This window comes from Arvicanthis niloticus, chromosome 29 (genome assembly GCF_011762505.2).
Source record: "Arvicanthis niloticus isolate mArvNil1 chromosome 29, mArvNil1.pat.X, whole genome shotgun sequence".
NCBI classification, from domain to species: domain Eukaryota; kingdom Metazoa; phylum Chordata; class Mammalia; order Rodentia; family Muridae; genus Arvicanthis; species Arvicanthis niloticus.
In genome coordinates this window covers 25,797,066-25,824,190 of record NC_133437.1, presented here as the reverse complement: position 1 = coordinate 25,824,190, position 27,125 = coordinate 25,797,066, and the positions used below count along the sequence as shown (strand labels likewise).

General features: G+C 47.1%; 1 protein-coding gene and 1 long non-coding RNA gene across 5 annotated transcripts in view; one reads left to right on the top strand and one right to left on the bottom strand.

Moving 5' to 3' along the window:
• Positions 1 to 7,491: 7,491 nt before the first annotated feature.
• LOC143440497 (uncharacterized) lies at positions 7,492 to 23,890 on the bottom strand. Of its 3 annotated transcripts, none has more exons than XR_013108154.1 (3): positions 18,993 to 21,122; positions 13,310 to 13,501; positions 7,492 to 10,620 (listed from the first exon to the last, which is right to left on the bottom strand). It is a non-coding gene; the product is annotated as an uncharacterized LOC143440497 (long non-coding RNA). The 3 variants fall into 3 exon arrangements; XR_013108153.1 differs by lacking the exon at positions 7,492 to 10,620 and having other exon boundaries at positions 12,898 to 13,501; positions 18,993 to 19,129; positions 19,435 to 23,532; XR_013108152.1 differs by lacking the exon at positions 7,492 to 10,620 and having other exon boundaries at positions 12,898 to 13,501; positions 18,993 to 23,890.
• Positions 19,705 to 27,125, top strand: part of Hif3a (hypoxia inducible factor 3 subunit alpha) — a 28,348-nt gene continuing 20,927 nt past the window's right edge. Inside the window, exons 1-2 of one of the 2 annotated variants that reach the window (XM_076927384.1) lie at positions 19,705 to 19,765; positions 25,559 to 25,749. In XM_076927384.1, coding sequence (XP_076783499.1) covers positions 19,740 to 19,765; positions 25,559 to 25,749 — 217 coding nt within the window. In that variant the 5' untranslated portion in view covers positions 19,705 to 19,739. Of the gene's footprint in view, positions 19,766 to 25,141; positions 25,439 to 25,558; positions 25,750 to 27,125 lie in introns of those variants that run through there. The other variant, XM_076927385.1, reaches the window with a different exon arrangement.

Below are 27,125 nucleotides of genomic sequence, written 5' to 3'. Positions count from 1 at the left end.
AATCTTCATGTATCATGATCTAATCACACTGAGAAAAGAAAAGAGGCTTGGAACAAATTTCTGATGAAGGAAAACATTCCTTCTAGGTTAGGAATGAGGCCACTATCTGGTAACTAAAGGTCATAAACTGGGAATGGACAATTCATTGTAAATACAAAGACAGAAAATAAATGACTGACTTATTTACACAAGACTTCAAAATAATAAGACACAAGGCAGATGATTTGTCTCTTGACAAAACCATGCTAACTTGTGAAATAAAAACTATTGCTTTAAACTTATAATGAACTTGTGGAACTAGAAAATAGGTAAGAAATGTTGAGTCAGATACTAGTCTTAATGGAGAAACAAGTAAACAATTCTGCCGTGAATCCTTAAACCTTGACGACCTATGACATCAACTATTACTTTAAACTTACCATCAACTTAGGGAATGTAAAAGTGCTTAGAACACCATGTAATCAATTATCCTGCTGTAATGGTTCCACCTGATAATTGTATAAGGTAATTTTTATCTGGGAAAGTATAAAAGCTAAGAACAAAACTAAAATAGCAGTGTAGCCCATTTATGTTTCAACCAGTGTGTGTGTGTGTGTGTGTGTGTGTGTGTGTGTGTGTGTGTGTGTGACTGACTTTTTTCTTTCTTCATTTAATGAACTCAGAGCCTATAACCTAATCACCTAGAGGCCCCTGCATCACAGAGTAAAGAGCCCAACTAAGTTTCTTTTCTTAAACCCCTGCTGCTATCAGCAGGAGTCTATTGCCAGAAGCCATCATCTTTTAGTCCCACAATAGCAAGAGAGAGTTAAATAGCCAAAAGCCACTAGCTTTTGGCCCCCACCAATGTCACACCTCGCTGCCTTCCTCAGTTTATCTGGATGTCAAGCTGGCTTTCAGCACACAGAGCAGCTCACCCCTGCCTGTGACTCCAATTCTAGAAAGTCTGATGCCTCTTCTGGGCAGAGTAGACACTGCATACAGGTGGTACACACACACACACACACACACACACTTGCAGCAAAACTCCCATAAAGTAAACAAATCTTTTAATGCCCTTTTTAAAATAAATAAAATGAAGCTAGAAGGGAAGAGAGAAATTTGGGGCCCTTTCCATTTGGTGAAAAACTGAGCCCTCTGTCTTAAGCAGGAGTGTTCATCCCTCTGCCTCAGTGTGTCTGGGTGTGTCTATAGTACTTGGAGGAGACTTTGGAGTACATTGGAGCAATGTGACATGGCCTGCTTTCAGTCAGTGCCCCTGAATGTGTTATTCCCCCTTATGTGAGAGAATGACATATTCTCAGGTTTCTGAATGGCTCACCCCTGACAGCCTTCAGATCTCTGCTCACTCTTAGGAGAATTTGTGGATAGTGAATGCCTTCACTAACCTCTTCCTCTAGAGTCCCTGGGGTCCTCTCTCTTTCACATAGCCCCCTGGAGATCACTAGAACACAGGGCTGCAGCTTTAGGCCACACCCTTAATCAGGTGGCACCTCCTGCAGCTCACTCTAGGACACAGTGAAGGAGCTGTCTATGCTAAGACCCATCTACTCTCAGTTTACAACCCCATGCTCCTCCATGTTCCTTGTCACTTCCACTATGCTGAACTAAACACATGGTGTGAGACTTCCCACTGCCCTGAAAAGGTTATTTTAAAAAAAAAAAAAATCAGACCTTTCCTTTGTTCCAGAAATGGTAGAAAACTGCTAAATGGAGTAGCCCAGAAATAGAAAGTGCCCCTAGGAGAGGCCCCTCAGTCCCTCCACGATCACTCTCAGGACATTTGTTTCTCATTCTCTCACTCTCTCTAGCTCGCTCTCATTTTCAATCTCTTTTTTAAAGCTTTTAAAAATTATTATTTTTTAGAATTACCTTCATTCTTATCATATTTACATTTCCACCCCTCCTGTTCCTCCTCTTTCTATTCCCATGCCTTCCACTCTTTCTCAAATTCATGACATATATGTGTATATATATGTATATACACATAGATATATGTGTATGTATATGAACATATATGTATAATGTATATAAATATATGTGTATACATGTGGACCCAGAAGATTTTATATATTCATATATATTATATTATTTATAATATAATTATGTATATGTAATATAATATAAATATATATGAATATACATACATATATATAATCTGCGGGGTATATTTACTGTTCCTCATATGAATATGTTTTTCCTTGACCACTTGTGGTTGGATAACCCATCAGGGGCTCATCCATGGAGCATACTGACTCTCCCTCTCTCAGAACTTATTAATTACTGTAGCTCTTTATATAGGAGTGGGTCCTCATGAGACTTCTCCATCCATGCTGCCATATCAATTCATCTTGTCACTGTTCAGGTTTGTGTAAGCAGCCATATATCAGTTTTTTGGGGGTGCAGCTTCCATGTCATTTATAGAAGACAAAAATCTCACAGTAGTGCTCTGGTCCTCTAGCTTTTACACTCTTTTCACCTCCTCTTCCAAGATATGCCCAAGCCTCGGCCAAGGAGGTTGTGTTGTAGATAGTTCAATTGGGACTGGACAATGACGCCCATTGTTCTCTGCATTTGGATCAGTTTTAGATTTCTTTGGTGGTCCTCATCTGTGCAAAAAGAGGGTTCTTTGATGACAATGAGAGCTGCATTTATCTGCGAGTATAAAGATGTGTATTTAGGACAAATGAAATAGCCTATATTGTTTAAGGAGGTTCTTGGAAGGTAAAGGGAAAAAAAGAGTTGCTTTAGTTAAGGTGTCTCTTCACAGCAATGAGCCTCTCTAGGTGGGGAAGTCCCTCCAACTCATTCTAGATCAATGCTAGGCCTGGCTGCATGTGCTTGGGCTAGGCCAGGATGTCCTGGCCAGGCTAAGTATCTATGTCATGGGTTAGTGTCACCAACCTCAAGATAGACCAAGTGTCCTGGCTCCCTCTGTATTTAGACCGTTGTAGCAAGGATGGGACAGGAATTACTCATAGGTAATGTTCAGGTTGAATGGGTCATGTTAGATGACACTCACTGTGCTGCAGTTTGCACACTCATGGGGTTCTGTGTCAGTTGTGACATGAATAAAGTGAAAGTCCTGTTGTGTCAGAGACTCTGCCAGTCTCAAGGCTAACAGTAAGATTATTCACGTGAGGTGAAGAATGAACTAGGGTCAGCACCGTGTTAGCAGGCATTGGGTCAAAAACTTCCAGTGTCAGGGCCTGAAAGATGGCTCAGAGGTTAAGAGCACTGGCTGCTCTTCCAGAGGCCCTGAGTTCAATCCCCAGCAACCACATGGTGGCTAACAACCATCTGTAATGGGATCTGGTGCCTTCTACTGGCCTGCAGGCATACATGCAGGCAGAATGCTGTATACATAACAAATAATAGGTTTCCACGACTAAATCCAACATCTTTGGAGGATAGGTTTCCACGTAACAATGATCACAACAAAGCCTTCTGCACCTGTGGCCTTTGCAATAAAAATGAGTACAATTGGCAGATAAACAGCTCAGGTCTAGGGCTCTAGAGAGAAAAAGGATTTGTAATAAAGATAGAATCTGCTGGTGGAGGATGCAAAAGTACATGATGAAATCTCTTTCAAATGATAGATTTGACTCGCTGTTAGTGCATAAACAATTCTCAGACTATTGGATGGATTCGAGTTGAAGCTGACTCCTAATAGAATAGCAAAGAATTACCAGATTGTTTAACCACTTTCACTCTGGCCTTCCAGGTGACTATTCCTTGCCTTTGAAGAAAATAGGCCTAGAGGATTGACAGACCTGGTTTACTCTACACCCTACACTGCTGCCCTCAGACAGGTTCAACCTGTCACCTTCTGAAAGGTTCTGACTATGTGTCTTCCACAGGCAGGTTGTATTCTAAGCCTCAGTCTACATGTTACGGTTACCAAGTCCTCCATGGGGTCAGGACTGCCACTTATTATTTGGGCTTGGGTAGCAGTGCTGTGGAACAGAAACAAGATTGTTGGTATCAGGATCGGCTCCGAACCCAGTGACATCACACCTAGGTGACAGCAACAGCCACGAATTCCCAGAATCCACTTGGCTCACCTCCCACCTTCACCTGCAAGTGGCTATGTCACTATCCAAATAAATAGGCAGACCCCTCTGACCTCTATCTCTCTTTCCCCACCTCCTTCTTTGCCTCCACCTTTGCCCTTTTTTGTGGGGAGCCGACAGAAGGCGACTATCATCCTTGCAGCCATCTTGAGCCATATACCCTGACAAGAGACATTTCAACAGCCTACAACAGCTGAGCACAGTCTGATAACATCTTGTTTTATATAACCAGGACTTTCCCTTGGGTGTGAGTGTGACTTAAAGATGTGACTTAAAGGCGTGACTTGAGAAGTCAGACTTATAAAAGGCGAGAGGGATACAGAAGAAAGGACTGGAAACTTGGAACTTGGAGGCATTAGGGACTAGGGACTCAAGACTTGGGACTTGGACTAGGAACAAGAAACTTGGAAAGAGAGAAGAAGAGAGACTTGAGAATAAACGGGACTCAATCACACTCTGTCTGGTCTCTTTTCTTTGTGTCCTCCCTCACTCTCTCTCTTGCTGAACCCCTCGGACCGGAGCAGCAGTGCAGGCTCTGACAATTTAGCCCCCAAAGCTTGGGGCAGTGTGGGCTCTGACAATTTTGGCCCCCAAGCTTTTGAAAGTGCAGGTTCCAACATTTGGCAAAGTGGTCCCCAACAGTTTTTCTCTACAATAAACTTCACATGGAACTGTTCGGCCTGGTTTGGTCTTTCTGGATGTGAGCCGTTCATCTAACACAACAAAGATAGCCCTCATGGGACCTTTGCTCCTTGCAAAAGCCTCTTTCAACCAGTGTTGGTCCCTCTAACCTCCTCCCTCAATCTTAGATCTGATTCTTAGAGAATCAGGCAGAAACAATCACAGGCAGATGCAGGAGGAGCTGAGTGTTCAGAGATGGTGGGCCTCTGTACTGTGAGGGAGAAAAGGTCTTTGTCACTGTGAGCTAAACTGAAGAGCTTGATGGTACAGACTAGAGTCCCAGCGTCACCACCTACAGTGCAACATGAAGTCCTGTGTCCATCCAGCTGCACTGACCTCCACAGCTCAGCTTGGGCCCATATCTCCAAGACTTTCCAACTCAAGGCTGTCTTAGAGATGAGTCATGGTGATATTTCCCACTGCACTTCCACAGGGAGCCTCACAACCTGTCCTCAAGACTTGATATTCAAATAGAAATCTCATGCAGGAGACCAGGAACAGGGCAGCCATTCAGCCTAGTGTCCAAGCTAGACCATTCTGTTCATGTGTTTGATGATGACTTGCTGAAAGCCAGACAAACCCAAGGATTGCGCAGAAGCTCTGATGAAAAGATAACAGGAATTATATGTCTCTGACCTAGGTTTCAGTTCCTGGGAACCCAGCTGGCTTAGAGTTTCCATTACTGTGAAGAGACACCTTAACTAAAGCAACTCTTTTTTTTTCCCTTTACCTTCTCCCTCTTGCTCCAGCCCAGTTTTGCTCCAGGCCACCGCTCACTCATATGAGGACATCAAATCTCATTACGAATCCTTGTGAGACACCTTGTGGTTGCTGGATTTGAACTCATGACCTCCAAAAGAGCAGTCAGTGCTCTTAACCGCTGAGCCATCTCACCAGTCCCCAAAGCAACTCTTATAAGGACAACATATAATTAGGGCTGGCTTACAGGTTCCGAGGTTCAGTCCATTATCATCAAGACAGGAAACATGGCAGCGTGCAGACAGACATGGTACTGGAGAAGGAGCTAAGAGCTCTAAATCTTGATCCAACTGTACCTAGAAGAGAACTGTTTTTCCAGGCAGCTAGGAGGAGGGTCTCAAAGCCCACCCCCACAGTGACACACTTCCTCCAACAAGGCCACCTACTCCAATAAGGCCACATCTACTCCAACAAGGCCATACCTGCTAATAGTGCGACTCCCTGGGCCAAGCATATTCAAACCACCACACGGGCTTTTTCCATTGAAAAGCTGCAGTTATCAACACCAAGCTGTGTCTTCTCTTTGCCCATGTAGTCTCAATTAACACCCTGCTGACCTTGGCTCATTCTCCCCTATAATTACACTATATGATGCTGTACTTCTTAATAAACTTGCTTACTATAAGCCATCAGACCTCCTGGTCCCAGCTTTTGCTTTTGTCTTCTTTATTTCTCATCCTTGAGCCTACCCCACAACACCTCACCATCTGGGTCTCTTATTCCTACATATTCTGGTCAGTGACTGACACGAGCCAGGGGCTGCTAAACAGCAAACATGAGTCTGCGTGATCTAGTGTCGTGTGCACACAGGCTTTGCAACAGAGCCAATATTCTCCACTGTTGGGAGCCAACTTTTAGCAGAAAGCGACTAGAAAGCAACTATCATCTTTGCAGCCATCTCGAACCATCCACCCTGACAAGAGACTTGTTTTTCAACAGCCTACAACAGCTGAAGCACACTCTGATAAACATCTTGTTTATCCCACATAGCTTGTTTTGCTGTTTAGTGACCCCAGCTGCATGGTGCACGTGGTAAAATGTCTTCACCTGTGTTCTCCTGCTTGTGCTTATAAATACCCAGGATTTCCTTGTAAGAGAAGACATAGTCAATAAGAAACGGTAACGAGACTTAACCATACACTCTGTTTTGTCTCCATTCTTCGAGTCTCTTCCCCTTCTTCCCCCTACGCTCTCTCTTGCTAGACCCTGACCCTCGGACCGGAGCAGCAGAGCAGTCCAGGACATTTTGACCCCCAAGCGTGGGGCAGCTCAGGCCGGGACACTCCTCTTCTGTTTTCCCTGCCCCTTATCCCATGGTGTAGACCACATAAAAATCTTTCTTGAAACACAGGTGAGTATTTTCAAATGCAGATCATGTGACTTGCAGATCATAGGACATAGGAACTTGGGGGAACTGTAGCATGGGGCCCAGGGCCTATTTCACAGATGTGGGTTATGGAATTTATAACACTAACTTTCTCTACAGGAGAACACTGTTATTTCTTTTTCTTTTGCAACAAGGTCTCACTGTGTTTTCTGCTCGGCCTGGAACTCACTGTGTTGACCAGGCTGGTCTCAAACTCACAGAGATCTGCCTGTGTCTGCCTTGTGAGTACCAGGATTAAAGGCACACACCACCAAGCCTGACTAAGACCCATCTCTTGAGGCTTCTACAGTGTCCCAATAATTCCACATGCAGCAACAAGCTTTTAACATGGGAGATATTCCAGACCCAGCCTACATTAGTTAGTGTCTTACTGTAAACTGCTGTAAGCTGGAATCCAAGTTAACCAGGGCAATAGTGACCTAACCCTGCAGGAAACTGTGTAGCCAACAATGGTGCTAGCCTGGGAATGAAATCTGTGGGATTTAGGATTCAAGAAGGACAGTGAAGCTGAATGCTATTTGGTGAGAAATTTATTAAAAGATAATTTTATAATGATAACAAATGTTATAGATGGACATATAACAGCATGGTGGGGGTGCTAGGTGAAGTTCAGGCTCATGTAGCAAGATAGTTATCCCTTCTTAAGGTTTTCACAGGAAGGAAGGAGGGTGAGAAGTTTCCATTTTATGGAGGCTGGAGAGACAGGTCAGCAGTGAAAAACACTTCTTGCTCTTACAGAGGACCAGATTCAGATCCCAGTACCAATGTGGTGGCACAGACACACATGCAAGCAAACTGTCCATATACATGAAAATAAAATGAGAAGCTTCTCCTTGGGTTCCCTTCCCCTACTTGGACTCCCTCGTTGGGCCTCAGTAGGAGAAGATGCCTAGAACAACTGGATGTCCCAGGGTGGTCCAGCATCAAGGAGAGCTGTTCCTTCTCTGAGGAGAAGGGGAGGGGCAATGAAGGGAAAGATTTATAAGGGTGGGGCTGGAGAGGAGAAACAATTGGCCAAGATCAGGTTGTAAAGTGAATAAATAAAAAGAGAGGTTGGAGAGATGGCTCAGGAGTTAAGAGCACTGACTGCTCTTCCAGAGGTCCTGAGTTCAATTCCCAGCGACCACATGGCGGCTCACAACCATCTGTAATGAGAGCTAGTGTCCTCTTCTAGCATGCAGGCGTACTAGCAGACAGAACACTGTACATAATAAATAAATCCTTTTAAATAGAAAACAAAAATAAGATGCTTTTATTAAATAAGTAAATTTTAAAGTTTCCCTTTGTGGCTGGCAGTTGGTGGTTGCGGGGGTAACCCATGAGTAGTCAGTGGAGGTATGTTAGGTGATTAATAAACACACCTTTCCTGGTAGGCCTTTACTGAGAACGATGGGAGAAGTCAAGACTCTAGAGGAAACCAAATTATTGACACACATCAATCAGAATGGAAGAGCTGTATGAATTGACTCAGCCTTTGCCTAGCTCTTCCGTAAAGTCGTCTTTATTTTAAGCGTTAGAGATTGGGAACAAAAACAGACTAACTTGAGTCAAGTGTGCGAGATGACAGATGGTCACAGTATTCACCATAGAAGGGACTACCACACCCAGGCAGGACTCAAAAGTGGTGAGTGACTTGGGCTTTGTTATCTAGACAGCAGTAGCAGCTGCCTGAGGCCACACGCTGAAACACACACTCGCACACACACACACACACACACACACACACACACACACACACACGGGGAAAAAAGCTGTGGTTTGCAGATGACTAGCCAAATAAGCCGACACTACGGCAAAGCCCCAAGATCCACCCTTGCCCAGCGTATCTGTGCTGTATACACACCCACCAGCTGGTCACTGGCTGATATCTGGGTCATCAGATGATTGTACCCAGGGAATCAGCAAGCTCTTGCCCTGCTTTTCCTGGTTTCTCTGTGTTTACAACAGTGAAGTCAGGTGGAGCCAATAAACACTTTCTGGTCTCTGGAGATTAACCAGAAACCACGTAGATGAGGCTGGCTTTCCATTGGTCATCCTATCCACCCACTCTCATAATGATACTGCAAGTGCCAAGAGCCTAAAATGTCCTCATTATTTAAGCGCCACCATTTGCCATACATAAGGGCTCAGGAGCTGGAATGAGCTCGCCATCTAGTGGACATTTTGGGCTATGGCTGACACAATGCACATAAAAGATTGGGCATTGGCCGGCCCCGGACTGTGGAATGACTAACGACAAAGGCTCCTAAAAAGCAGCCCAGTTTTCTTGTGTCTTTTATTGTGAGGAAAACAAGCTCAACAGCAGAAACAGTCCGCGGCGTTATAAAACGGTGCATCAGGCAGCACCCGGAACAAGATGACACCCGGAACAAGACAGCACCTGGGACAAGATGGGCAGGGGAGGGGATGTGAGGGGGCACTTTTAGTAACAACCAATGTCTCCAGTCATGGGCCATAGGGAAAAATGTACTACTTCTATTTTGCTTGAGAGAAAGAGAGGGCGCGCGGGGGGGGGGGGGGAGAGAAAGAGAGAGAGAGAGAGAGAGAGAGAGAGAGAGAGAGAGAGAGAGAGAGAGAGAGAGAGAATGTGGTGTGTATGTGTGCCTGAAAGGAGAGGTGTGTAGGAGGTAGGAGTGTGGGAGTGTGAAAAAAGAAAATTGCACAGGAGAAAACAGAGTGTGCAGGAGAATGCAGAGTGAGTGCAAGCTGAGATCGTGCAGGGGGAGGGGGAGAGAGAGAGAGAGAGAGAGAGAAACTTTAAGCCTTGAAAAATTGCCTGTCAGCTTGTACCCGAAAAAGTAGTCTGTGTGTATTTATTATGTGCCTTCCAGATAGCCCTGCTTCCAGTTGAGAACTCCGATCCGGTGTTGAGGCTGGATCCTTAACTCCGCAGTTCCACTAGCTTTCTACTTCTGTACATTGCATACAATGAGTCTCCTAAGAGTCCCAGTGTATTGACTTAATTCTACTAGCATATAATTTTACGTATTCTATACTTGTTTATTCATACATATTCAAAGGAGACCGTTGGTCACTCTCAAATGTTGTGCAAAACTCATTTCATAACTTCAATAGCTTTCTCCTTTCTTGGGGTCCCAATGTTAGCTCCACTTCATTTTCTAATATTTCTTAAAACTTTCTTTGCAAGTCAAACATTAATCCGAAACTACCATTGTGCAGTTATTGCATTGTTTCCAAGATAAAAACACACAGCATGCACCTGGGCCATTAGGACTGTGCTGTGTTGTGCCCTGTGCCTCAATTTTTGATTGTTTAAGAATCATTACTTCAAGGAACATCTAGTTTCACAGAATTCACCAGAGCAGAAGGAAAAGGAAGTAGGAAAGTCAGATATAATAGAATAATTATGCACACCAAGGCCAACTGAAAAGCAGTCACACACAAATGAAATCTATACAGACGTTGTCCGGGGCTAAGGTTAGGAGAAATGGGAACAATTGGGTTTTGTTTGTTTGTTTGTTTGTTTGTTTTTGTTTTTTACAGAGAGCTGCAGCAGGCTACTGAGATGTTTTCATCCTGGCCTACTGTAGGCAGTCCATTATTTCAGATGGTGGGTCCCCTGGAGGGATGTGTCTCCTGCTTCTCAGGGTTCCAGACATCATTCTTTTTTACGAGGAGCTGCCACGGTCTTCAAAGATGTTTCCATCCCTGCCTGCTGTGGGCAGTCCCTGTCATGGTATGCTGTCCCCAGCATGGATGCATCTAGGAGAGGTTAGGAGAAGATGCAGTGTGGGACAGTTGACCATACCAGGAAACTTGGTAAGGTAGAGCAAGTCTGAGAGCCCAGCACTCAGGTATACAACTAAGACAGTAGGCACCTCCCTGCTCCCTGCCAGATTCCTGGCTTGGAACATGTGCCACACTTTCCACATAAGGAAACGTGACCTGTGGTCATGTAGTCCCAGAACAGAGTTCTCCATGCTAATGGGGTACCTAGAGGCCCTGAGGACTTAGCCAATAAGCCTCCCTTCCTGGACATTCCTTCCTGCAAAAGGTATTTAATCTCTGGTCCACCCTAAGAAGTTGGTACACATGTATTTTTCACGAACAGTCAATAAATAGTATGGATAAACATGGACTGTCTCTTCCATTGAAACCGCCCCAGTGGGAAACACGGAGAAGGCTTTCACCCACAGAGCCACAGCCTAAGTCTCCCATAGAATCCGCGCTTCCAGACAACCTACCTTCACTAATGAGCTAAGCCGGAGTTCCCCATTTCTCCAGCACTGGGTTTGTCATTGTCCTCAGCCTGCCGACCCTGCAGACCCTCAACAGTCCTGGCCTCCCAGACCCCAGATTTTTAGTTCCTGACTCTTCTGTGTGGCACTCCAGTGGTGATTGAATGCCCAGGGGTCAGGGAACCCCAACTTTGGCTTTCCCCATCTTAGACTGTGTCTTTTCATCCCTTGAACATTGTCTTGGCACTTCCGTAAAGCCCAGCACCTGACAGCAGCAACAGTACAGGGAGATGCAGTCAAGCACTCCCTGAGTTTCACCTCCCCAGCGGTGGGATGGAACATGGACCCACAATGTAGGGGTGAATACCATCAAAATACATTGTATAACTGTGTGGTAGTGACATACACCTTTAATCCTAGCACTTGGGAGGCAGAAGAGGGTGCATCTCTGAGTTAGAGACCAGCCTGGTCTATAGAGTGAGATCAAGGACAGTCAAGGTTATGCAGAAGAAACCCTATCTCAAAAAACCAATGTGTGTATGTGTGTGTGTGTGTATGTGTGTGTGTGTGCACGTGTGCGCGCACACACACGCACACATATGTTGGTTTGAATATACTTGACCCATGGAAAATGGCACTATTAGGAAGTGTGGCCTTATTAGACTAGGTATGTCCTTGTTGGAGGAAGTGAGTCACTGTGGGGATGGACTTTGAGGCCTCCCATGCTCAGACTCTGCCCAGTGTAGAATGAGAGTCTCTTCTGGATGCCTTCAGATCAAGATGCAGAACTCTCAGCTCCTTCTCCAGCACCATGTCTGCCTGGACACTGTCGTGCTTTCTGCCATGATGATAATAGACTAAACCTCTGAAACTCTAAGCCAGCCCTTGGTCATGGTGTCTCTTCACAGCAACAAAACCCTAATAAAACCCTAACCTCAGTATGGCATGAAACCTGTCATAGTTGTACTCACCTGTAATCCCACCACTTAGGAGGTGGAGGCAGGAGGATCACAAACTCAAAGCCATCCTCAGCTACACAGAAAGTCTGGAGCCAACCTGAGCTACATGAAACTCTTCTTTAATTTTTTCATTTTTTAAATTTTTATTAATTCTTTTAGAATTTCATACAATGTATTTGCCTACAGGCCATCTGATGAGGGCATGGTCTCAATGGAGAGTCCCTCTTTCCGGATGATCCTAGCCTGTATTAAACTGACAGGGTGGGGTGGGGGAAGGAGAAGGAGAAGAAAGAGAGAGAGAGAAAGAGAGGAAGAGAGAGAGAGAGAGAGAGAGAGAGAGAGAGAGAGAGAGAGAGAACAACCAGCACTACTGGCCAGAAACAAACACTGCATAATATCTTTTGGCCTTGGGCATCAGTGGATTTGGGCCTCCAAGGATTGCTGAAGTCAATTGTTTCCAAGAAACAATTGCATGACCACCTGTGAGAAACTTATCTCCTGAACTCATCTGTGAAGTCTGTGCCCAGGTGGGATCACCCTGGCTGCACTGCTCTAAAAGGAACTTGTTTTTTTTAATGTTCTCAGATTTTTTTTTTTAACATTTTTTAATTCACTTTACATCCTAATCGATGCCCCCGATTCCCACACACACTGTCCGTCTCCCATGACCCTACTTCTCCTCTGAGAGTGTGGAGCCTCTCCCCACTCCCCTATCCCCCAACCCTGGGACATCTCTGCAGTGCTCTGCTCATCCTCCCCCACTGAGGCCAGAAAAGGCAGCCCAGTTAGGAGAACATATTCCACAGACAGGCAACAGCTTCAGCAATAAAGAAAACACAAACTGAAATAAGCTTTTTTATGCCAATTATGAGAAAACAAAACAGGAGGAAGTTCTAGAACATAAGAAGCTGATGATCAAGAGCAGGAGACTGTGAAAGCGGAACTGTGTTTAAACAAGCAAACACCGTCCACCCTTCTGTTAGAATGAATGGAAGCTGGACAGTGGAACAAACCGTTTGTGTAATGTGCTTTAGTAGTTACCTCTCTGACACTTTCGTGCATATGTACAATGTATTATGGTTATCCTCTCCCTCACCTCTTATCTCCTTCCCATCCCTCCCAAACCCCTGACTCTTCCTCAGATTCAGGACTTTAGGTTGTGTTCTGTGACTTGTTCCCTTTAACCAAGACCAGGACTCTTAGATTGGGATCATCTAGAGCCTGAAGGGGTTCATGATTGCAATGACATTTTACATTTTACCGCCCTTCTTCCTGACTTCCGGTCTTAAATTCTTTCCAAAGCAGCAGGGTTTCCAGGGTCTTGTTGTGGAGTACAAATGCCTCGTTTGGGGCTGAACATTCCAACAGCATTTATTCTCAGCAATCTGTGCACTGATGAGTCTTCACCACCGTGCTGGCTAGTTTTCCATCACAAACTAGCAGTATCTGAAAAGAGGGGAACCTCAATTGAAAAAATGCTTCCATAAGATCAGGCTGTAGAGTATAGTTTTTAATTAGTGACTGATGGGGGAGGGGTCATTGTGGGTGGGGGTATTCCTGGGTAGGTAGGTCAGGATTCTGTAAGCTGGCTAAGCAAACCATGGGGCACATGACAGTAAGCAGCGCCCCTCCATGGCCTCTGCATCAGCTCTTCTGCCCTCAGGTTCCTGCCCTATTTTGAGTTCCTGCCCTGACTCCCCTCAGTGATGGACAGTTACCTAGAAGCATAAGCTGAAATAAACCCTTTCCTCCCCAACTTGCTTTGGTCATGGTGTTTCATAACAGCAATAGTAACCTTAACTAGGACAAACATTCACTGGAAAGTGAGACCAAAAAACAAACAAACAAACAAACAAATTTAAGGGCACCCAGCAATGGGATGACAGTGACAGTACTGTTAGCTTCTGGTTACCTTAGGAAAGTGTTCTTCTTCATGAGAGTTGCACATGAAAGCATTCAGAAGTTGGTGAAACTCTTCACCTGGTGATCTGCCTGATGCCAAGTTTGAAGGGGTAAGTTGGATCCCTGGGACCCAGACAGTGGAAGGAGAGAACCACCTTCTGAAAGTTGTCCTCTGACCTCTGTGTGTGTGTGTGTTGGGACATGCTAGCTTGCATGCTTTCGTGTATGCATCTATACAAATGTGAGTGCATACATGTGTGTAGAGGAAATGAATAAATACAATGTAATTTTTTCATCCAGGCATGATAGTGTACATCTTTAATCCCAAGCCAGCCTGGTTTACAGAACAAGTTCCAGGACATCCAGGACCACACAGTGAGGCTGTCTCAAAAATTAAAAATTAAAAAAAAAAAAAAATCCAGGTGGTGTTCACCACTTCTTCTCAATGGGTTCAGATAGGACGGCAAGGACAATTCCCTCAGAAAGAATGGTGACATTAAATACATGACAGGAAAGTCTAGAAAGACTTTTTTAAAGATTTTTTTAAATATATGCAAATACACTGTCGCTGTCTTCAGGCACACCAGAAGAGGACATCAGATCACATTACAGTTGGTTGTGAGCCACCATGTGGATACTAGGAATTGAACTCAGGACCTCTGGGAGCAGTCAGGGCTCTTAACCACTGAGCCATCTCTCCAGCCCAAGACTTCTTGACATATAATATGTCAGTGCATTTACTAAAATGTAAAATGAACGGAGGTGTGATTGTGCGTGACCAAAATCCTAACACTCGGGAGGTAGAAATTGGGGGATTAAGAGCTACAGGCCAGCCTGGGCTTCATAGTCCCTCTCTTTTCTCTCCTCTCTCTCTCCCCCTCTCTCCCCTCTCTTTCTCCCTCTCTCCCCTCTCTCTCCCTCTCCTCTCTCTCCATCTCTCCCCTCTCTATTCTTCTCTCTTCTCTCCCTCTCTCTCTCTCTCTCCTCTCTCTCTCTCCCTCTCTCTCTCTCTCTCTCTCTCTCTCTCTCTCTCTCTCTCTCTCTCACACACACACACACACACACACACACGCAGGAGCTGGAAAGCTGGAGATTAAGAGCATTGGCTGCTCTTGCAGAGGACCCAGGTTCACTTCCCAGCACCCACAATCTTTTGTAACTCCAGTTCCAAGAGGTCTGTCATTGTCGCCTGACTTCAACAGGCACTGATGAACATAGTACACAAACATCCATGCAGGCCAAACACCCATAGAAGCAAAATAAGAACACTCATTTAAAAGAAAATTGGAAATTTTTAAAAATTCATCTACCTTTATTCTATATGCATTGGTGTTTTGCATGCATGTATGTCTATGTGACAGTGTCAGATCTTGGAGTTATGGACAGTTGTGAGCTGCCATGTAGGTGCAGGGATTTGAACCCAGGTCCTCCGGAAGACCAGTCAGTGTCCTGAGCCAGTGAGCCATCTCTCCAGCCCCAAACTGAAATTTTTAAATTATGTTTATTTGCATGTGTGTATGATACAGACAGGCAGACAGACAGACAGACAGACAGACAAAAGACAGAGAGAGATCAATGTAAAAGTCAGAAGACATTGCAGGAGTCTGTTCTCTCTTTCAACCTAAATTGACGTACTGAGTGTCAAGCACCTTTTCCATCTGGGATATCTCTCCAGAGCACCCAAAAAAATCTTAAAACATAAAATCAATCCATTAAAAATATGTTACCAATGTGAAGTCATCCTTATGCAATTATTTCTTCACAACCAACTAGACAGGCGCAGGCATCAGCAGAGTCATCCCAACTCCAACCACCAGAGGGCACGCCAGGCTTAGTTAAAGCTTCATTGCATGTGGGTTTGGCTTCCCCAAACTCCTTTACATCTTTTCAAAGTATGGAGGACTTCTAAAGCAGGCCATATGAAATGGAGAGGTTGGGCTTGGTGACCCACTCCCAGCACTTGAGGGTCAAAGACAGGAGGATCAGGAGTTCAAGGTCAGCCTCTACAACAATGGTTCTCAACTTCTGAGTCACAGGAGGGAAGGGGATATCGAATGACCTTTCATAAGGTTGGCATATCAGATATCCTGCATATCAAATATTTACATTACAATCCATAACAGTAGCAGAATTACAGTTATGAAGTAGCAACGAAAATAATCTTATGATCAAGGATCACCACGATATGAGGAACTGAATTAAAGGGTCACAGCATTAGGAAGGGTAAGAACCACTGCTCTAAAATTTAGTGAGTTCAAGGCCAGTCTCTCTCTCTCTCTCTCTCTCTCTCTCTCTCTCTCTCTCTCTCTCACACACACACACACACACACACACACACTAAGGAGCTTAAACAGAGATGTCCTGCATGGTGGACCATGCTGCTCCCAAAAGTCATGGGGTTTTTAATGAAAAGCCCATGCCAGCTGCAGGATACCTCTCTAGGAGCTGTTGGCTGTGGAGCCCCTGAAAGCTCCAAAGGTGACAGCGGCTTGTCATTGGCCACCCATGAGAATGAGACAATAAAACCCTGCTGCAGAAGACACAGAGAAATCAGGCTGGAAGTGACCTGGGAGCTTCCTTCCTGCTGGCTAGAGTTCACAGTGCTGCTGGAAAGGTGATATGCAGGATGCTGAGGACGAGTTATCAATAATCTCACTCAGCTCTGGGCTCTGCTTGCTGTGATTCTGGCCCACAAGGCAAAGTATGTTCAGCACTGTGGTAGTGCCATAAATGTTCCCGGTGTAACCAACCGCTTTCTCCTTGCATCTGAGGCCCAATCCAACTGTAGGATTCAAACCTGGCACTATAAGTCTGGCCAAAAATGTATAGCTAAGGGGTCATGGGTCCTATGAGAGAATCTACTACTGATGTTTCCCTAAATAAACATGTAGTGAAAATGCCTTCTAAACGTTTCTGTTTATACCCACGGACTAATGCAGCTCTCAGCCTTGGCCAGATGAGTCTCTTCTGGAAGCAGGCAACAGTTAAAGCAGAAACTCATAAATTGTCAAATAGCTGAGAATAAAAGAATGCTTAGTGCTCAGACCTAAACAAGACATCTCTATCACCAAAGGGAAGGCTGTGAAAGAGATGCTGTAAGAGAAGAGAGCCCCAAAATGCTGATTTCTGGATATGACGTGGTCATTGCAATCATGGACACACAGCAACCATGGCTACCTGCACAAGGCCTGCCCCCAGACACCCCCAAAAGACATGAAAGCAGGAAGGGGACTCGTTGGGAAAAGGAGAGAAGTCAGCAAGAGCAAGAAAGGATAAGAGAAGTTACAGAGAAGCCGGGCAGTGGTGGCGCATGCCTTTAATCCCAGCACTTGGGAGGCAGAGGCAGGCGAATTCCTGAGTTCAAGGCCAGCCTGGTCTACAGAGTGAGTTCCAGGAGAGCCAGGGCTACACAGAGACCCTGTCTCAAAACTCAAAAAAGAAAAGAAAAGAATGAATGAAAGAAAAAAGAAATCAAAAGAAAAGCTGTAAGGAAATGAGTTTGACGCTAATCCATTGTATGGAATTATTTTAAAATTAAATTTATAATAATAAAATATAACAGAGCCCTCAACATCAGAGCAAGTCTCCTATCACATATCCATGACCACTGGAAACTGTATGTGTACACAGGGAGAAGAGTGTGGCAAGAGCATCTTACTAGTGTTATAAAAACAGCTTTGCCCTTGGAGATCAATGGGGGCTGAGGGGAAAGAGCACCGAAAACACTTCAGAGTGCCCCCCCCAAATACCTGCAAATTCTATTTTGAGGATCCCAGCTCTCTGCTTCCAGTTCTGACCTCCAGTTAACTCAGCACTCCTCAATGACAATTACTGTCAAATTATTTTTGTTATTGTGAAATATAATATACACATAGGGTAGCTGCTCTGTGAGCTAGATTGCTTTAAAAAAAAATAATGGAGTTCAGACTTGGTGGTAGAGCCCCTGCCTAGAATCCCCCAGTGAGGGGCTGTGGGCATGGCTCAGTGGTAGAGCACCTGCCTAGAATCCCCCAGTGAGGGGCTGAGGGGTGTGGCTCAGTGGTAGAGCATCTGCCTAAGAATCTTAATACTACAGTGAAGGGCTAGGGATATGACTCTGGTTGAGTTGGGCCCTAAATTCAATCCTCTATGCTACAAACACAATAAAACAATAAAAAATAAGTAAACCCTCTCTCCTGACAGTTACAGCAAAGTCCTCAGAATTAGTCTTCACTGTACTAGGTTGGTTCATATGTCTTCCCCAAACCAGAAATCACCGTGGCCAAGGAAATCCTACAATGATTGACTCTGTCTGGATTTTGCCTTCTTCCCTGGAGTTGCTGATAGCATGAATATATTCAGCTTTGTTCAAATAAAATCAAGTGAAACTAAATTGCATGGGAGCTGAGCATGGTGGTACACACCTGTAATCCACTTGAAAGGTGAAGGCAGGAGTATAGAAGTTCAAAGCAGGCTTTTGCTATATAGTGAGTTTAATGCCAGCCTTGATGGGGTTACATTAGACCTCGTCTCAAAAAATGGAGAAGAGGAAGGAAGAAAAGGGAGGAGGAAGGAGAAGAGGAGAAGGAAGATGGAGAAGAGAAGGCAGTGGGAGGAGGCAGCTTAGTGTTTTCCTGGGTTGAGGTTGGGAGCCATGTGAATTTTTAGAGAATTCTTTTAAGTTTTTTTTAATTACATTGTGTGTGCGCGCGCATGCACACACGCGCATGCAGATAAATCAAAGAACAACTTTCTGGAGTTGGTTCTAGTCTTCCACGATGTGGGTCCTGGAGATTGAACGCTGGTCTTCAGGGTTGACAGCAACCCTGAAGTCAACCCTCTTAGCCTAGAAGAAGAGCACTCCAAAGAGAGAGCGCGGTAAGTGTCAAAGTCCTATGATGGAGCTTGCCCAATAACTCAAAAACAGTAAATCCATTTCTGCCGCAGTGTAGTGTGCCCAAACCTACATGCGGAAGGAACACTGCTCCTTCACCCCTGTCCCTTAGTGTCCCACGCCCTCTCCAGCCTACACAGGAACTTCCTTCCTTTTCCTTACCCAGCTGTACCGTCTTCCACCTGTCCGTGGTCACTGCGCACGTATCTCTCATCGGTTCTCTGTTCCCTTTACAAGTGGGTGTGATGGAGCTAAAGCATATTTACTTGACAGAAGCTTAATTATTCATCTGCAGGAACCTGCACAGGGAGTTAAGAGAGGCCACGGGTCAGGGTGGGGTGGGAGGAGTGGACAAGGAAGGTTCGGGGAGGCGGGGTCCACAGTGGGGCCACACAGTGGAGGGGCATGGGGTATGGCAAAGCAAGGGGCTGTAGAATACGGGTGGAGTAGAGAGCTCGGGGTGGAGAGAAGTGGGGACTTGGTAAGTCAAGAAAAGGACAGAGGAAAAAGAGGAGGGAGGGTTGGGAGGAGTGGGAGTGGAGGGAGAGACTGTGACAGGAGCTGGGACGCAGAGAACGGTGAATCAGATGGTTCAGAAGTGTACATATGGGAGTTCGGAGACTGGAGGGAAATCACGCCCGGCGGGCTCCGGACTGCCAAGGAAGTCTGGGGCAGGGGCGTGGCTGGGGGTGTGCATTACATTGGATTCCCCCACCCCTTGAAGTTCCAAGTCTTCTCCTTTAGACCCTCCTCCTCCTCGGAAGTAACAAGCCCACCTTCCAATCAGAACCGCGGGCTGGGCAAAGACGAGCCAATGGAGTGGCAGAGGTGGAGCTGGGGAGGGGGCTCACACGGACAGGGGAGGGGGACGCTGGGCATCGAGGGCTCTGGAACCGCGAAGGGCGAGCCATGGCGTTGGGGCTGCAGCGCGTGAGGTACAGGGCTTCGGGGACAGGATGATGGGGACTGGGGGCTCTCCTTGACAGGGGCTTAGGGGAACCCCTCATCTCTGGGGTGTGGCTCAAGTTAAGGACACCCTGAGGAGCGTGATTGGGGGCACATCCCCGGTGCTCCCTCCACTCTAGAGGGTTGCAGGGTATCTGGGGTTTAATCCCAGAGCTCCAGCTGTCCCGCCCCCCTCCCCTGGACCGGCTTTGGGGTTATTAGCTGCGATTTCCTGATACATCGGGTTCAATCCTCCATCTGGGAGTGAAACTCCAAGTTCCTTACGGATGGGAGGTGGTCGAGTTTGAGCAATGGCCTCTCTTCCAAGAGAGCCTTTTCCTCCAAGTCCCTGAAACGAGTCTTTCTTGGCAGTCTAACTCTTGTGAGGTTAAAAAGGGATCCCCAGACTGAGGTTTCTAGGGAGTCCCTGACTCTTCTAAATTCCAAAAGAGAGGTTACTTTTACCATGCCCTTTCTAACAGTCTCCCAAGCTTCAAATTGCCCTAGAAATGTGTGTGTGTGTGTGTGTGTGTGTGTGTGTGTGTGTGTGTGTGTCACTAGAGGCTGTGTAGGACCCAACTAGGGGCTTTTTTTCCTTTCAAAAAGTGAAATGATAGCTAGGGAAGGAGATTCACGCCTGTAAACCCAGCACTTGGAAAGTTGTAGAATGATACTTTCAAGGCCAGCCTGGCCTACATGCCAGGTTTCAGACCAACTTTGGTCTACAGAGAGAGAGAGATCTTGTCTCAAAAAACAGCATTAAAAAAGTAGGGTCACCCCTTTTCAGTACCAACAGAACAAACCTGAGCCACTTCCCACAGCCTGGTTTTGTGTCTATTTCATCTACCCGGACCCAGTCTGTAACTGAGGGAGGAGGGCCCCACCCAAACCCTATTTGAGGGACATCCTTCAGAAAGATGCCTTGGCTGATCAAGGGAGGCAGCGCCCTCCTGTGACTGGACACAGCTGGGGTCATCCTAAGGAGAAGTGGATTCTGTGTTCACCTTGCAACAGGTGCAGAGGCTGTGGGACCCATTTGACCAGGTTGCCACAGGAGACCCCAGAAAAACTCCCTAGACTCTTGGCATTCCCTGTCTAAACTGGGGCATCCCTCAAGCCTCACCCCTGTTCCTCCTCTCTGGCTTCCTAGGTCTGATTGGTTTTCTCTACCAGTTTTTCTCCCTACCTCAACCCACCCAGGCTCCCCCTTTTCTGGCCCTGTCTGGCCCATCTATTCCAACTTCTGGCCCTGAGCCCACCAGGGAACTCAATCCCCACTCCTTCTAAGCCGTGACAGCGCCCCCTTATGGTTGTGTGAGGGGCCTCTCCTAATTGAACTAGGGTGTCCCCCCCCCAGCCCCATCAGCACCCAAGGCCAGCCCTTTCCTGTGGTGTCATCCCACACCACCACACACCCATTCGTAACTCTCATCCACCTCACAACTGAGCTCGGGCTCTCCTGCATCCCCAGGATGGCACTTGGCAACAAAGGGGGCTTGGGTGAGGGTGAGTGGTTACCTCCGGCACTGTGTGCCCCCTTTTTCCTTCTAGCTTCTGCCTCCTAGCCCTTTTACTCTTTGTGGGGAGTATTTGTAGGAGATCAAGAATGAGCACAGCCCACTTGAAAGCAGGGGTTCCTGGAAAAACAAGACTGATGGCCAGACACCCCACCGAATGGCCTATGAGAACAAATTGGATCAAGGTCAGAGAGACTCCCCACTGACCTCTACCCCAAGTCCTTCTCCAACCCAAACCTTGTCCCCTGGTCACTTAGGTCACCTCTAAGCAAAACCAAAGGGGTCTCTGCCCAGATGTAAAGCTAAGCTTCCACCACACCTCAAGCCCTCTACAGTTTTTACAAGTCCCCCAGTACCCAGCTAAGCATCAGAGTGTCTCAGAATGTGAGAAGAGGGGCTGTCTTAATTCCCTGAGCTGTTCAGGGTGAGGAAGAGATGGGGCCTTTTCTGTCTTGGCTGAGACACCACTGGGCCCCAAGTCCCCCTTCCCAGGCCTCACCCTGGGCCCCTAGGCCCCACCCTCTGTTCTCAGCTAGAACACAGAGTGAAGGTGGCAAAGTTCCAGGCGCACGTCCCAGGCTGGGCATACTGCCAAGGGGTTGGACCAGAGCTGGGCCAGCTAGGGAGATGCACAGTGGTGCTGGGACAGGAGGAAAGGACTTAGGCCACCAGGCAGAAAGGAACAGGCAGGGATCCCTTGGGCGATGGGCACACCCTCTTGAAAAATAGCATGTTAGAACACAGGCCCTAAAGTCAGGGTTCAAATCCCAAGCTCCCACTTCCTGGCTGTGTGATCTTGGCCCAGGGATTTCCCTCCCAGAGTGCCAGCTCCAAGTCTTGGATAATGGGAGTCAGAACTCTCCCAGTGAGGAAACAGACCTCTCCCCCAACACATCATACACACACACCACACCAAATGAGGTTCGTGAAGTCAACAGACCTCACTCTCCTAGGGATCACTGTGTGGCCTCAGGCTATTTCTGTCACCTGTCTGAGGTGACTTCCTAAGCGGGAAGGTAACAGTGGGTGCACTGTGGGAATAAAGTTGCCTGAGAGGCAACTGAGCAAGGCAGACTGGAATGGGGATGAACCACCCAGGCCATCCCTGTCATTACTCTGGGTCTCAACCTCTGTCTGAGACAGCTAACCTGCTTCTTTCGCTCCCACCTCCTTAGTGGTAGAATTGCAGGCAGGTACCACATCCTGTGCATGTAGCTCTGCTAGGCTAATGCTCTTCCAACTGAACTACATACATCTCAGGTCCTGTTTCTATCTTTTAAAAAAAATCACTTTATTTATTTATTTCTGTACCTGTGTGTATAGGGGAGGGGGTGTGCATGTTTGCCTTTGAGTGTGTGAAGGTCAGAGGTCAGTTCTCTCCTCCACCCTGTGGGTTCCAGGAATCAAACTCAAGTGGTCAAGCTTGGCCGTGTTCCTACTTTCTCAAAAGGGAGATAATCACTTCTGGTCCATGACGTTGCTATAAGGTGGGAAAGGGGGTCTCTAGTTTTAGAGTGTGTAGCACACCATCACGGTTATTTCATCCCTTCAAGATGTTTCTGTAAAAGCTGGGCATATGAATACACACTCATAATCAGACACACATATCTGCATGCATGACTAACTGCACACGTGCAATTGCACATTCAGAGGCCCATAGGTTACTCCAGGGTACAAGAGACTCAGACTAGAGCCTTTTGTCACTGACACCAGCCAATTGCCAAGCCTCGATTCCTAAGCCTCTGACATATATTAACTCATTTAATCTTCAGTCCACTGAAGGAATCCATCATGGTGATGCAGTTCTGTAAGCCTAGCACTCAAGGAAGGAGCTGAGGCAGGAGGATCATGAGTTTGGGGCATATCTGAGCTACCCAGAGAGACTTTGTCTCCCAGCCTCATCTCACATACCCACAAACCTAAACAAACAAAAAACACCCTTTGAGGAGCTGGAGGCTATTGCTGTGCCCAGGGAGGTTAAACAACCTTCCCAGAGTCGATCAGCTCAATGAGCAACGGGAGTAATGGTGTCAGAACTGGAACCCTGACCCAGAAGAGGCAGCCTCCACTCTGTTTCACAGCAAGGCCAGAAACAGCCAGTGAGAGGCCCATACTTCCCGTCAGAACATCCGGAGAACAGGCTGAGAGGGGAAGGAGGGTCCCTCTACAGCCACCAGCTGGCTCCTTCTATGGAGGAAGAAACCCTGCCACCCTAGCCGTGGAGAGTAGGATTACAGAGCTCAGCTGCTTGGGAGGTGGGGCGCCAGCCCCACCCCCACCCCACTCCCCTACTCTCTCCCAGTTCCCTCTGTCCTAGGGCCCCCAGCTCAGTGAGGCCCGCCCACCCCCACCCTCTGGGCAGGAAGACAAACAGGGCTGGAACAGTACAGTACAGGACGGAATGTCCTCTGGGCAGGCAGGACTGAGGCCCCTGCCCCCACCAGCCAAGAGGGAGTTCATAGGGGCGCTTGAACTCCTCCAATGCTAACTAGGCCAGTCTGCCCCCTTCCGGGCCTCTCACCGCCTTGCACTAATGGCTCCCCCGCCCCACCTCCGCACCCAGACTAAAACATTTTGTAGCCCTCCCACCCCCCAGAAGTGGCCTCTGCTCCCCGAATTCAAGGCTTCTAGGAAAGAGGAGCCTCCTTCCTATCCCACAGCAGGCTTCCCGGGGTTACGGGGTGGGCACCACGTGGGCTGCTTAGAGAAAGCTTGAAACTAGGAACCTCACTAACTGGGCCCAGCCAGGTACTGGTTATGTGATCTCTTGGACAAAGGACTTTATCTTTCAGAGCCTCAGTTTCCCCTTTGCAAAGTGGGTTCAAAGGCGCCCCATTGAGGCCAGGCCTGGTCACATGCCTATAGATTTGTAATCCCAGTATTGAAGATCAGAAACCTAGGGTCATCCTTGGCTTGGGCTACGTGAGAACACGTCTCAAATAATAATAACTGGATGCGGTGGCTCACACCGTTAGTCCCAGCTCTCAGGAGGCAGAAGATCTCTGAATTCGAGGCCAGCCAGGTCTACAGAGCAAGTTCCAGGACAGCCAGGGCTACACAGAAAAACCCTGTCTGGAAAAAAACAAATAAATAGACACATAAACATAAATATTAATAACAATAATAATATCCCCTTTGGCCTCCCCTGAGGGCCAGATGTATGCTTACATATGACAAACACACAAGCTGATCAACTGCTGTCTTATGGGTTAGAAATATTGTAAGCATCAATAATGATAACTATAAGACTAGATACAATATACATAAACACACACACACAAAAGACGTAAGTCAAGTGTCTACAGGCACATACCTATAATCCTAGCACTATAGTGGGTGTTTGTGACCAGCCTGAGCTACATAAGAAAACCCTGTCGAATAGACTTTGGTATCAGATAAACAAAGTTTAGGGTTCTTTTTGGTTGCTTGCTTGTTTTTTGAGGCAGGGTCTCACTAAATAGCTCTGACTGGCCTGAACCTGATTTGTGTAGACTAGGCTGATCTGGAATTCAGAAATCTGCCTCCTAAATGCTGGAATTAAAGGCATGTGCTGCTATTCCCGGAGTTTTAAGTGGGTTTACCACTTGGCAGGGGAAAAATAACCTAATAATAAAAGTGGGTAATTGATAGACATTATTACTGATGAAAGAGCTCTCTTTCAGACAGACAGACAGACAGACAGACAGACAGACACACACACACACACACACACACACACACACACACACACTCGGAAAAGCCAGGCATTTGAAATGTATTAAAGCGTAGAGGTGCTGGGCAGAACACAGGGGTTGTTTTGCTGTGTCACCTTTAGTGGGGCCCTGCCCCTCTTAAGGCCCCTTTGGTGTATCGTTAGACTTTGAGATATCTGTCTTGAGAATCAGCTTGTCTGAGGACGGGAAACCAGGAGGGAAGGGGCCTAGGAGGCTGGGGCTCTCAGAGCTCCATCTCTCCCTTGGACTCCAGCCAGCTCTACCACCCCCTCCCACTGGGAGGCCTCCCAGTCCCCCAGGCGGCGTCTCTAACTCGGGAAATGAGCTACAGCTAAGTCCCGGAGAGGACGGAGGGCCTTAGGCACACAACCTGGGGTAGAAGCCTGGAGCAAGGCCCCCGCAGGGAGTGTCACATGGACTGGGACCAAGACAGGTAAAATCTGGGGTAAGGAAAGCGGAGAATCCAAGGGGAGAAATGTCTAAGAGATGTCGCCGGAACACCAAGCGGAGGTGTCCCACGTACGACCTGTCGCGTGTCATTTCCTTTCCACAGGTCGAGCACCGAGCTGCGGAAGGAGAAGTCGCGGGATGCGGCCCGCAGTCGGCGCAGCCAGGAGACGGAGGTGCTGTACCAGCTGGCGCACACTCTGCCCTTTGCGCGCGGCGTCAGCGCGCACCTGGACAAGGCCTCCATCATGCGCCTCACAATCAGCTACCTGCGCATGCACCGCCTCTGCGCTGCAGGTGAGCCGGGACGCCCCGCCCCCGACCGCTGCCTGCCGCGGAGGCCCCGCCCCTGGCACGTCTGTCCCGCCTCCCTGGCCCCAGCGTCCGCTCTCTAGGCGAGGTCCTTCCCCTTCGATTGCTGGACCAGTGGGAGCACTGGGTTCAGGAAGACCCCATGGGAGGACCTACTCGTTAGAATCTAAGAGCTGCCCCTTGAGGCCTTAGGCTTGGTATTTTGCCCCGTTTTTTGGTTGTGTTTTGTTTTGTTTTGTTTTTGAGACAGGATCTCACTGTAGCTCTGACTGGCCTGAAACTTGCTATGTAGACCAAGCAGGCCTTGAACTCACAGAGATCTGTCTGCTTCTACCCCCGCCGCCCCCTCCCCTGCCCCTGCCTTTGAGAGCTGGGATAAAAGGAATGAGCCACCACATCGGCAAATTATGTGTTTGTTTTCCTTTTGCCATACTGGAGATTGAAACCCAAATCCAAGGGGTGTGGTACGCAAACATTGTACCACAAGGCCACACACCCCCAGCCCCTCACTCACAGGTTCTAAGCAGTTGCTCTATCACTGAGCCATGCAAGACCCCAGCCAGCCCCTCCCTGGGGGATTCTAGGCAGGGGCTAGCCACACACTCAGCCCTTTTTTTTCTTTCTTTCTTTCTTTCTTTCTTTCTTTCTTTCTTTCTTTCTTTTTTTTAACTGTTTTATTTTGACATGTGGTCTTACTAAGTTCTTACTAAGTGGCCTTGACCTAGCTTGGTAGGCCAGGCAAGACTTGGATTTCTTAACCTTCTGCCTCAGCTCATAGCCACCATGATTAGCTAATTCTTGTCCATCCCAAGAGGCTCTACAACCATTTTTTTTTCAAAATTCCTTAAAAGTCTCCCTTTATTCTCTCCCTTCTGTAATTCTATTTCTCACTTTCTTAACAGTCACCCAAGAAAGCGCTTGCATGCTCCCCCACCACACACACACACACACACACACACACCATAGAATCTTAGAGACTTGAAAGGCTTTTGTTAGGGAGGCTCTGCCCATTAAATTTCTTTGCCCCATAGAATTCTGGGGGAGACTTTGCCCCTTTAGAATTCTGCCAGTTGTCCTCGGACCTCCACATCCACAGGAAACAATCAAATAAAATGTGATGGAACTCTGTCTTCTGAAAGTCCCTGACATTTTAGTATTCTGCCCATCTGGCAGACCATCCTCATCCACAAGATTTCTGGAAAATGTACCCACAACTTTGGAATTCCACGTGGCCCTAGGCCACCTGGAGTTTCAACTATTCAGAGTTTAGTCTTGGAATCTTAGAGGATTATGTCCCCTCTGGGAGTCCATGTCCCTGTTTTCAAAGCTTAGTGGCCTTGCCCTCTTCCTTGGGACTCCAA